This window comes from Apodemus sylvaticus, chromosome 13, assembly GCF_947179515.1.
Source record: "Apodemus sylvaticus chromosome 13, mApoSyl1.1, whole genome shotgun sequence".
NCBI lineage: Eukaryota > Metazoa > Chordata > Mammalia > Rodentia > Muridae > Apodemus > Apodemus sylvaticus.
In genome coordinates, this window is record NC_067484.1 from 48,052,220 (window position 1) to 48,065,091 (window position 12,872).

Here is a 12,872-nt window from a genome sequence, read left to right on the forward strand (position 1 = left end):
TGCTTTGGTACTTTTGTCTTATTGGTTTTTTTCTGTTTTGGAGAAGAGCTGGGGTGAGCATAACACAAACAAAATTCAATAGTAGGAAGGCTCTTAAGGAGTTTGGAAGGAGGGAAAAACAGGATCAAAATGTATTTTCTGAAAAGAATTAAAACGAAAAAATATTTCTTAGCATTATTTTTATGTAAGTATTCAGTTATGTATACTGAGGTACAAATCCAATCAGTTGCTACAAAGACAGTCCTTAATAGAGTAAAAGAAAATTCAAGTCTATCACGTTAATGAAATCTGAATCATGCTGTTATCAATAGAACTATATAGGCTGCAATAAATTTAAAATACAAACAATAGTCTCTGAATTAAGTGTTTTCCATTATAAAAAAAACTTTAAAAATCAAAAGAATTACCTGTTTGAGTTATTTGTAGCTAAAACAAAAATAGAAACAATACTAGAAGAGATAAAGAGTAACTGAAGGAACCTTTCCCTTGATTTTACTATCAGAGGCAAGTTCTAATGTAGCCAATCCAAGAGTTCCTATTTATACCTATACAGTATTTTGATTATTGACGTATTCTACATCTAATTACAGACTGAAATTTAATACTAACTGAAATCCCCAAACAGCTGAATTGTCTATTTTATTGTTCCTGGGTAGAACATGGAATTGAAATGGCACTTCTACAAGAAATTATGGAAAAGGCTTTCTCTTTGGATCATACAAATTCAAATGAGATTACAATGCCCTTAACTGGCAATAGACATTACACCTCCTAAGTACATAAGAGAAGAAATACTGCTGGCTTTTAGCAAAATATTATAACTAAAGAAAACTCAACCTTTTGTGCATTAATACCTCCCTCAAAGAACATAATGTAATTTTTCTAACAAACTTTCATGGAAGATTTAAGAACTAGAAATGAGATTCAACAATATTTTGCTTTGACATGTTGTATGATTTTGTCTTAATCACTATTCTACTGCTATTAAAAGACACCATGACAAGGAAACTTTTATAAAAGGAGCATTTAATTGGGGCTTGCTTACAGGTTCAGAGGTTAGTGCATTATTATTATTATGGTATGGAGCATGGTATCATGCAGGTTCAGGGGTAGCTGAGAGTTCTACATTCTGTTCTGTAGGCAGAGAGCTAGCCTGGCATGGTCTTTTCAAACCTCAAAGCCTAGTGAAGCACTTCCTTCAACAGGGACACTCCTAATTCTTCTAATACTTTCAAATAGTGCCACTCCCTGGTGACTAGGTATTGAAAGATGAAACTGTGGGAGCCATTCTTATTCAAACCACCACAGTTTTTCTAGATCTATAATTTAAAGAAAGTTTTAAGAAAGACCCCAGCATACTAGAGATGACTGCACCATACGATGACCACTAAGAACAGCAGCAGCATCAGCAGCAACAGAGTGGAGTAAACCAGAACCCAGAGTGTTTCACAGTGCAGAGCTAGACAAGTGACCCAAGCTCTTTGGAGGAACCCAGAAGATATGTGGATCCCAGAAACTGGAACAAGAAGCTATGATGTTGAAGTTGGCTTAGAGACCCCATGATGTTAGAGATACCAGAGCTGTGGATACATGACAAGGACTGCAGCAAACAGGTAGAGGAACCAGCCTAAGAGACAGAATTTGTTATACTCAGCAAAGGTGAAAGAGGTTGGACATCCAGTTGCCATCTGCACCCAGGAGCCAAGGCTCTTCCACATCCCTCAGTACACAGGTCCCGCCAGGAGAGAGCTGGTCTCCCACTAGTGCTCTCACTCCCAGATCCAGAGGTGAGATCTCCACTTTCTCTCCAATAACTGTCCAAAGCGGGACTAGCCAGGAGCGCGAAGGGACAGGAACAATGGAGCAGCTGGGACAGGATCCTTTCAGTCTCCATCTGCACCCAGGAGCTGGAGCTATTCCTTAGCCCTCTGTACAGGTCCTGCCAGAAGAGAGCTGGTCTCCAAGGACTGCTGGCACAGGCTTACAAGCACATAGAAGGGACAAGCTCCTGCCAGAGACAGTAAGAGCAACTAATACCAGAGATAACAGATGGCAAGAGGCAAGCACAAGAATGTTACCGACAGAAACCAAGGCTATTTGGTTCATCAGACAAAACTTGGTTCTACCACACCAAGTTTTGGAATCCCCAACACACAGGAAAAGCAGGATTTGGATTTAAAATCACATCTCACGATGCTGATAGAGGACTTTAAGAAGGACACAAATATCTCCCTTAAGGAAATACAGGAGAACACAGGTAAACAGGTAGAAGCTCTTAAAGAGGAAACACAAAAATCCCTTAAAGAATTACAGAACACAAATAAACAGGTAAAGGAAATGAACAAAACCATCCAGTATCTAAAAATGGAAATAGAAACAATAAAGAAATCACAAAAAGAGACAACACTGGAGATAGAAAACCTAGGAAAGGGATCAGAAGTCATAGACGCAAGCATCACCAATAGAATACAAGAGATAGAAGAGAGAATCTCAGGTGCAGAAGATAACACAGAAAACATTAACACAACAGTTGAAGAAACTGCAAAATGCAAAAATCTCCTTACCAAAAACATCCAGGAAATCCAGGACACAATGAAAAGGACAAATCTAAGGATAATATGTATAAAAGAGAGCAAAGATTGCCAGATTAAAGGGCCAGTAAATATCTTCAACAAAATTATAGAAGAGAACTTCCCTAACCTAAAGAAAGAGATGCCCATGAACACACAAGAAGCCTATAGAACTCCAAATAGATTGGACTAGAAAAGAAATTCCTTTTGTTACATAACAGTCAAAACACCAAACTCACAAAACAAAGAAAGAATGTTAAAAAGTAGTAAGGGGAAAAGGTCAAGTAACATATAAAGACAGACATACCAGAATTACACCAGACTTCTCGCCAGAGACAATAAAAGCCAGAAGATCCTGGGCAGATGCTAAGAGAACACAACGGAAAAAAGCCCAGGACCAGATGGGTTTAGTGCAGACCTCTCTCTATCAGACCTTCAAAAAAGACCTAATACCAATATTCTTCAAATGGTTCCAGAAAATAGAAACAGAAGGAACACTACCCAATTCATTCTATGAAGCCACAATTACTCTGATACCTAAACCACACAAAGACCCAACAAACAAAGAGAACTTCAGACCAATTTACCTTATGAATATCGATGCAAAAATACTCAATAAAATTCTCGCAAACTGAATCCAAGAGCAAATTAAAATGATAAGCAATCATGATCAAGTAGGCTTCATCCCAGGGATTCAGGGATGGTTCAAATACAGAAATTCATCAACATAATCCACTAGATAAACAAACTCAAAAGAAAAAAAAAAAACACATGATCATTTCATTAGATACAGGCCTTCATGATTAAGTTTTGGAAAGATCAGGAATTCAAGGCCCACACTTAAATATAGCAAAAGCAATATACAACAAACCAGTAGCCAACATCAAACTAAAAGGAGAGAAACTTAAAGAAATCTTATTAAAATCAGGGACCAGACAAGGCTGCCCTCTCTCCCTACCTATTTAATATGGTACTCGAAGTCCTAGCTAGAGCAATTAGACAACAAAAGGAAGTCAAGGGGATACAAATTAAAAAGGAAGAAGTCAAAATATAAATATTTGCAGGTGATATGATAGTATGCATAAGTGACTCCAAAAATTTCACTAGAGAACTCCTAAACCTGATAAACAACTTCAGCAAAGTGGCCGGATACAAAATTAACTCAAACAATCAGTTAAATGTTGTCCTTTATTTAAAAAAAAAAAGTTTTAGTTCTTATTGGAAGCTTGTCAAGGATATGCCACACTCAATGCATAGCTTTTCTCTCAATAATCTCTTAGACTTTTTTCTTTAAAGTGAGAATTTGGGCTTTCTTTAGTCTTGTAATATTGTTGCTTTTTGTATTTATTTCATTATGTTCCTGAAGTGCTGCAAGGCAAGGGCCTCATTCATGCTAGAAAATCACTTTACCACTGAGCTATACTGCAACCTAATCTGTCCTTTACTCTACAGGAACCTTCAAAATTATGCCACTGACTTTATAGGTAACTCGTTGATAAACACTGTCAATATTATGTATTCAATAAAGATTTGATCTTTCTCAAATCTAAGTAACTTTTTAATAAAGATGATTCAATAGTCAGATATATTTTTCTTGGCTCATGGACACTTTTACAGCTAAGATTACAGTCAACCAAATAAATCAAAATATTTCTATGCTTTGACTTAGCAGAGCTCACTCTTGTAGACTGAATTCTATTCAAGTAATTAACTGATAATTCCACTCCTATAGTTCCTTAAAACTGCAATAACACAGTTTCAGCTCCATGAAAATTAGTTCTGCTTAATTGATGTTTAAGAATATTCTGTAATATTGAGACCAGCTTTGGCTGTATAACAAGACTCTGTCTAAATAGAGGAAAGCGGGGGGGGGGGGGGGGGGGGGGAATAGAGAGACAAGGTAAGAAAAGAGAAGGAGGGGCTATATTCTACCAAATATAAAAAAAAAATACTTTTTTGTTCTAGAGAATGGGACTACAGTGTAAAGGTCAAAGGAGTCATTTATTTCCCACCTTCCATATAGGTGGTATTAATTATGTGCAAATATTGCCTTTTTATAAAAAAGAAACACTTTGAGATGCTACTTTAAATGCATCATCTGATTTTTTATTTACTGAAGAGATAAGTTCTTAATTCCCTAAATTCGCAGGTATCCAGATGGTATGTTAGTTAATTACCTGTGGCTGGGTTGATGCTGGCTGCAATATGAAAGTGACAAAGTGCATTGGCATGTAGTGGCGTGTTTCTGTGGACATGGTGAGGATCCTGCTGATGAGGCAGATAGCCAGTATGTGCTACAAGAGCAAGTGATCTACTCCGACCTCTACGGAAAGGTCTCAGATTTGCCTGTATAAATAAAAATAAAATAAAATGGCTGCTATATTATGATTGTCAGAATGAATAAAAATGCAATTTTATATAATTATACATGTAAAAAAATACTTCTCCACTTTTTTTATATATCAAATTTGAATCGTGAAGACCAAGTATCTGGTCTACTCTTTTCCCATTTGCTTTCTAACATCTAAAATCAATTTCCAGAACTTAAAAGTAAAACAAAATAAAAATAAAAATAAACAATCAAAAAACCGAAAAACCAATAAGATGGGCATAGTGGTGGACACTTGAATCTAAGAACCTGGGAGAAAGGTAGGAAGAGCTCTGACTGAGTTCTAAGCTAGCCTGGTCTATACAATGAGGCAGCAAATGCTAAATAATGAAGCCTTTTTTCCAAAAATAAGTACCAACAGAGATCTGTCTGCTTGTTGTCTTTGCCCACAACTTGCTCCCTGGAACTATGAATAATATTACCATGATATACCAAGTTATTCAATTTTTTTTAAAAGCATCATTTTTCATAGAGATCATTTTATATGATCTCGTGTGGTATCCAATTCAAACACTGCTATTTTAAAATTTAATTGCATTAAATAATTTATATAGATGCTAAGGTTATTGAACTAGTAAGAAGCAGAGTAGAACATAGATTCCTCGGCTAACACTTTTTGTTATGTGATTAATATACAAAGTCATTGAATATGCCATACAGCTTAATTATATTCTTTGCCATCACCTCTGTGACTTCCAGTCCAGCCTGGTCTATATAATGAGTTCCAGAACAGCTAGAGAGCTATATAGAGAGAGACTGTTCAAACACCAAAAGAGAGTTCTATACTACCCAAGTTTAAAAAACAAATCATTTTCAAGCCACTTCACATTTTAATATTAAGAAAGTAAGAAGAAGCCATGTGTGGTGAGGCATGTCTTTAATCCCAGCACTCAGGAGGCCGAGGCAGAAGCAAGAGGATCTCCTGGTTTAAGCTAGCCTGGTCTACAGAGAGAATGCCAGGACAGCCAAGGCTACACAGAGAAACCCTGTCTATGAAACAAACAAAAAGTAAAACTAATAAGAAAAAAGAAAGGAAATACTGAGTCCGTATTTCTATTCTATTTTCAAGGAAAAATGGTTTTTCAATGATGATTGGCATCAGACTGAGATCACTGGAGCTACAATATAAGACTTTGTTTCAAAAGAGCAAAATTTGTTCTATATTTCATTAGCCCAAAAAAATAAAAGTTGAGGTTTACCATTAATGCTTGTAAAATAAAGAAGTGTTATGGTAGGACTAAAGATAACAAACAGTACAGCAGAATATAAAAAACAAATCTAATCCTGGGCGGTGGTGGCGAACGCCTGTAATCCCAGCACTCTGGGAGGCAGAGGCACACGGATTTCTGAGTTCGAGGCCAGCCTGGTCTACAGAGTGAGTTCCAGGACAGCCAGGGCTACACAGAGAAACCCTGTCTCAAAAATACCAAATCCAAACAAACAAAAAAAAAACAAAAACAAAAAGAAAACAAAAAACAAATCTACCTTACACTCCAAGAGAAAATATATTTTTATAGTCAAATGTTTGAATTCTCAGAATTTTATATTTGCTAAATCAATTGTTACCATCATTTTGTAACTGGTTGAGCTATGATTAATCTCATAATTAAAGATATCTTATAAGTTACCAAAAAATACTTTAGTGTATTTTCTTTAGTTAGATAAAAGGAACATTTCTGAAATTGTTTTCCTAAGATATACTACTTATAATACTGTTGTGTAACTAAAAAGAAAAAAGATACACTGTATTCAAAGGTTTTAAAATCTGTAGGAAACATATAATATAATAAAAACACTTACTTCTAGAGCACTTTGAACTCGGTCTTTACTGGAAGCATTTCTCTTGAAGTTATTTGTTAAACTAACTGGTTCACACCAGTGGTTGCAGTCACTTCCGTACAGCAAGCAATCATTTGGTAAAAATGTTTCTACCCAAAGACGACATACATTATCTTTACAGCAAGTCAATAGTACATTACATACAGAAGCCCTGAGAAATAAAAATATTTTTAGAGACAATATTAATTACATAACACATCATAAACATTCTGCAGTGTTCCTATACATATTTAAACATAAAACTAATAGTAACAAGAGAACCAAAGACATGTTCAGCAGTCAGATGGCAGCTCCTCTTGAGTATCAGGGTTTGATTCCCAGTCCTTTTAGCTCCAGTTCCAGGGAACTCAAGACCCTCTGGTTTCCAAGGGCACTGTTATACATGAAAATAAAACAACCGCTGGGCAGTGGTGGCGCATGCCTGTAATCCCAGCACTCTGGGAGGCAGAGGCAGGCAGATTTCTGAGTTCGAGGCCAGCCTGGTCTACAGAGTGAATTCCAGGACAGACAGGGCTATACAGAGAAATCCTGTCTCGAAAAAACCAAATCCAAAAAAAAAAAAAAAAAAGAAAGAAAGAAAGAAAGAAAGAAAGAAAGAAAGAAAGAAAGAAAGAAAGAAAGAAAGAAAGAAAGAAAGAAAGGAAGAAAGAAAGAAAGAAAATAAACAACCATACATATAAAAGCTTTTTTAAAAAGTGAAGAGAACATGTATATATTGATGTCACAACAGAAAATGTTTATCAACCTATTCCTTCTGAATAGAAGAAAATTGTTTTTGTTATAATAATCTGAAGATTTTATTACATCTAAAGAGCAATGACTTGGATCAAGCCATAATTTCTCAGTTGACAAGCACAAAAAGAAGTTCCTAATAAAACTTTTTTATTTATTCAGTGAATGACCATTTTTTTTTAAACTATTTCTTAATGTTCCAGTTCTACTTTCTGCAAAGTCATTAAGAAACTGACGTAAGCATATAGTATACTTTTCATCTCCAGGCCTACCAAGCCCCAGAAGAGGCAGGAGAATTCATGACAGAGCTGAGCAAACCATATCTATCCTCAGCAACTCTGGACTTTCAGTTATTTCCTTTATGACATCCTCAAAATAAAAAGTATATACAGCTATTACTAACAAAGAAATCTTCTATCAGGTAATTTAGTAAATGAAAGGAAGAAAGGAGGAAGGAAAGAAGGAGGGATAGATGTAAAGAGAGAGGGGGACAGTAAAGCCAAACAGAAAAGAGAAAAGCTAAGAGGAATGAAATAAAATATTCTACAGCAACTGCCTTCTCATTCATCTCTTTGTGATTAGAAAGAACCAGCACCACAAAAGAAAAATGAAGCAAAATCAATGTTTATCCTTGATTATTCTGTCAACTTCAACTCCACAGTGCATTCTCTCACCTGTCCCACCTAGCTCTTACCCACCTGTCTATTCCTTTGCATTCCTCCTGTCTGGAGCTTCTTTCCTTTCTCTGCTGTGATACTATTCTCTCAGCGTCTCTGTTTTCATCTCCCCTCCATCTGCCCCCACCTCTCCTTCTACAATGCACTCTTTTGATTTCTTCCAGAACCTTTTGCTTCTCACTCCTCATCACTCTAACACTCATCCATCCCTTGTATTTCCCCTTCCTTTCTTCTAGCCCTTGCCTATACTTATTTCCACCCTTTAATGTATTCATATATATATATATACCACAGTAATAAAATTAAAAGCAAGCAAATTTAATGAGACAATAAATGAAAAGATAATACCAAAAGTTCATATTGTCAATGAATAACTAGCAGAGAAGAAACGCTTACAAAGGAAGAGTAGCAGGCAGTAACTGAAGGGTGGACTACATGGCAATCAGATGAAGCAAAAGAATTTAAGAGAGACAAACAAGTCAAGAGAGGTGCCAACTCAAAAGCAACAAAGTGCAATGATCTTAATACATGTGTATGGCTTCAAGTGACTCCTTGGGATATCTACAGTCAATATGAAAAACTGGCAGGTAATACACAAAGGGTAAAGAGAAACCGCATTTCTTTGTCAGTATCTCCCTTGTTCCCTTCTTAGTTAAAATGTCCTCTAAATACTTCCTACTAATAGACTGGAGCTCCCCTTCTTCACTTCTTTTACAATGTTTACTAACACTGTGATCTATCAGAGAGTTTCTCAACCTTCCTAATGCTGCAACCCTTTAATACAGCTCCTCATATTGTGGTGACTCCAACAATAAAATTATTTTCACTGCTACTTCGTAACTGCAGTTTTGCAACTGTTATGAGTCATAATATAAATATCTGTATTTTCCGATGGTCTTAAACAATCCCTGTAGAACGGTCGTTTGCTCCCCCTCCTCAGAGGGGTCATAACCTACAGGTTGAGAACCACCAGTCTATCATATTGATATGGAGTCCATACAGCATACAAAAACTACAAACAATAGATTTAGCCCCACAGAAAGCAATCCTATGATAGGTTACATGTCTCTAACATTTGTCCTACTATACTAATGAAAGAAGAAGTTAAGATGGTTTTGCAACTTGTTATCTCCAGCCACTTTTGGAGGTTCCTGGAGGATATCAGCAAACCTTCCAACCTGACCTATATTCATCACTTTTTAAATAGTAAAGAATATGCTTACTACACAAATATGTCTACTGTTCTTTCTCAATTCAACAGACTCTCTGCATTCAACTTGTTTTTAAAGATAAAGTATCATGTATCCCAGGCTGACCACAAATGTACTCTATACAGCAAGAATGACTTTGATCCCGTGATCCTATTGCTTCTACTTCTTAAGAGTATATATCCTATGTTTGATATCCAAAGCCACATTAAAAAAAAGGGTGCAGAGAGAATAATTTAATAAAGTGGCCCAAAGGTAGGAGAGTAACTATTACTTCGTTGTTATTTGCAGGAACCCCTAAATGTCCCAGTTTCAGGCATCTACCATCTGCTTCAGTCTTCACTGTGATCAGCTCCACCAAAATTTAAGCTAAGTCAGTCCACAAAATTTCAGGAATGCATGGGCCTGTTTAGTATTTTGATGGCTATAGCATCAACAAATGAGTATATTCAGGCTGGAGAGACAGCTCAGAGGTTAAGAGCATTGACTACTCTTCAAAAGGTCCTGAGTTCAATTCCCAGCAACCACATACTGGCTCACAACAATCTGTAATGAGATCTGATGCCCTTTTCTGGTATCTGAAGACAGCTACAGTATACTCAGACACATAATACAAATAAATCTTTTTTAAAAAATGAATTTATTCACTTATATAGTGGAAGAAATTAGTTTCTATAAAATAGTACTCTTCAGATAGGTTTAAAAGACAAGTTTGTGATCAAGCTGGAGTCATTTACAACTTTTAAAATAAGAATTAACATACACAATGAGATCATTTTTATACAAAACACATTTTAAAGTATGTAGGCAAGAGGACTAGAACTTAAGTGAACTGAGATAGGGTTCCTTCAGCTGGCAAGACTGATGACTCAGATCACTCTCTTTTAGCTTGAAGACTCTACACAACATAAGAACAGAGGCAGTACTTTTCCTGGCTTCTTTTCTACACTAAACTTGGACTGGAGGGCTAGGAAACGGAGAATAACTACTATAGTAGATATACATCCTATTGGTCCAAAGGAGCAAAATAAAGTTGACAAATGATGTGGGTACATCACCACAGTTCTACTTGAACATCTCTTGGTGTTAAATGCTGAAACTCAACAGAACCAAAAAGGTGAGATATACAACTAAATCTGCACTCCGTGAAGTACAAGACAGATTTGTAGATATACTTACTAAATCTATGTAAATACTTACTGAAAGAACACATAAAAATTCTGTTATGTATGTTTTTCAAGGACTACAGAAACAAACAAAAAAAAATACTAACTGACATGTTTTTGAGCTTGTATGAGTTAAACTGAGTTTCTATGGGCTAAACTAATACCCAACTCAAGGCAACATAATTTAAAGAATTAACTCTATTTTCCTCAAAGATGTCCTTTCAATAAAGGGTATTTTGTTTTTTTAGTTTGTTTGTTTTAAAAAAAAAAGGATACCAGAGGATTCAACTATAAGTACAAATAAGGATGCTAACTGTACAAAAAAGTCTACACAAACAGCAATCTGTATAATATATACAATGGAACATGAAACAAAGAAAAGAAAACTATAGAGAACTGCATGACAATGACATGCGATATGGAAATAAATTATCTTGGTCTCAAATTATCTTTGAGGCTCTTATGCTAAGCATTAATCATACTTGACCCATATCCAGACATGTGCAGCCTGGCACAATCAACTGTTACCCTAATTTTCAAAAGATTCAAAGTAGAAAACCAATTAACCCTGGTGATGTTCTCTAATACACAGTAAAACACTGACCTCGGCATATATTTGCTTGTTTTACGCCAGGAAAATCCATTTACAGCTCGTGGATGGGCCAAATACACAAAAGAAAAGTCAATTTCTCCTTGGGACTGTTTTTCAGAATTTTTATCTGGAGAGGTAACAGCTGGTCGCCAGTTTTCTACATTATACCATACCTTTAAAAGACAGTCATCCTAAGGAGAAAAACCAAAAAGCATCCAGTGACCATATAACCACAAACATTATTCAGGAAAAATGAAATTAGGTTTTCTTTTCCTCTCGGAAGCCAAAAGTTCAAGTAAGAGTACAATACTAGCTAACATGGATGGCACACCCCTCTAATCGGGAAGAGGCAGAAAGAGAGCTGTCAGTGAGCTACATAGTGAGGTTCAGGCCTGCCAAGGTAACACAGTAAGACCATGTCTTAAACAAAATCAAAACAATACTACACTAAATTATAGACAATACAGATAACTGAGATGGATGGCAAGGCAATTTATTAATTAGTTTTAAGAAAATATTGAAAATGATAATCATTTAATAACTAATATTGAAAAACTACTTTATTTAGGGCATTTCTAAAAAACCTGACAGCCCAGAATCCACATGGTAAAAGAAAACCAACTCTGGCAAACAGGCCTCTGCATGCCTGCATACAAGCAAGACTGACAGACATAGTCACACACACTCATATGCAAACACACAAAATGTTAGAAATCAAGTATTTTATGTATGCCCATTCTCATTTGTACTTGGGAAATAAAGTGAAAAAATACAAAGAAATTAGTATTAAGCTCCATTTTTGAACTTCAATCAGAATAAACATCTCCACCTCACTACTTAAAAAACAAGAACAATTTCAAGGTATGGTGATACATTCCTTTAATCCCAATACTAGGCACAGACAGAAGTATCTCTTTGAGTTTAAGGATATCCTGGTCTACAGAGTGTGTTGTATCCAAGGTTCACAATAAGATCTTGTCTCAAAAAAACTACTAAATTAGTAAATAAGTAAAGCTTTATGGGGTCTTAAGAACATCTCATGCTGTTTCCAGAAGGCTTTGTGCCATGGGAACAATAATTTTAGACAAGTGGTTTAGGATCTGCTTTGTAAATCAGTAATTGAAAATAAAATAATTTCAAGAAAATATTAAATGAACCAACCATAACAAAATTATGTGCAAAAACACAAACACACAGACAAAAAACTGGTCCCCAATTTCCCTCTAATAAGCCTTTTATAAAGTCTGATATTCTAAACCAAGTCAGACATATACTTTAAAAGGTAGAAACTAGCTTTTGCTCACTGATTACAGCCAACATGCAGGGGACTTAGCCTGCCATCTCCTACCCACTGCTTTAAATTAACACTATGGTTAAAGACCTCTAAATCTAGGTTGTTTCCATCTATGGTTTTATACATTATACTTAGACATTTTTCTATCTAATTTTTATAGAAATCAAGCGTATTAAGATAAATAAATAAAGGAATAAATAAGTTAATGTTTGAAAGGTTCAAAAATAAATTACAGGAAGCTGGAGATGGCTCAACAGAGTGCATGCTCAAAAAAGCAAGAGGACCGGAGTTTGACTCTATAGGACCCATACAAAAGAGTCAGGTGCCACCATGCTTGCCTGTAACACTGGTATTGAGAAGGCAGAGACAGGAGGCCCTGGAGGCTTTCTGGACAGCCAATCTAAC

The 12,872-nt window shown here is 35.8% G+C and overlaps 1 protein-coding gene across 6 annotated transcripts in view; it reads right to left on the reverse strand.

Annotated features, from left to right (window-relative positions):
• Positions 1-12,872, reverse strand: part of Dmxl1 (Dmx like 1) — a 158,013-nt gene that overhangs the window by 120,286 nt on the left and 24,855 nt on the right. For all 6 annotated transcript variants that reach the window (XM_052155925.1, XM_052155921.1, XM_052155924.1 and 3 more), the window contains exons 7-9: positions 11,186-11,364; positions 6,760-6,949; positions 4,748-4,916 (exon numbers count right to left, since the gene is read on the reverse strand). In XM_052155925.1, coding sequence (XP_052011885.1) covers positions 4,748-4,916; positions 6,760-6,949; positions 11,186-11,364 — 538 coding nt within the window. The remainder of the gene's footprint in view (positions 1-4,747; positions 4,917-6,759; positions 6,950-11,185; positions 11,365-12,872) is intronic.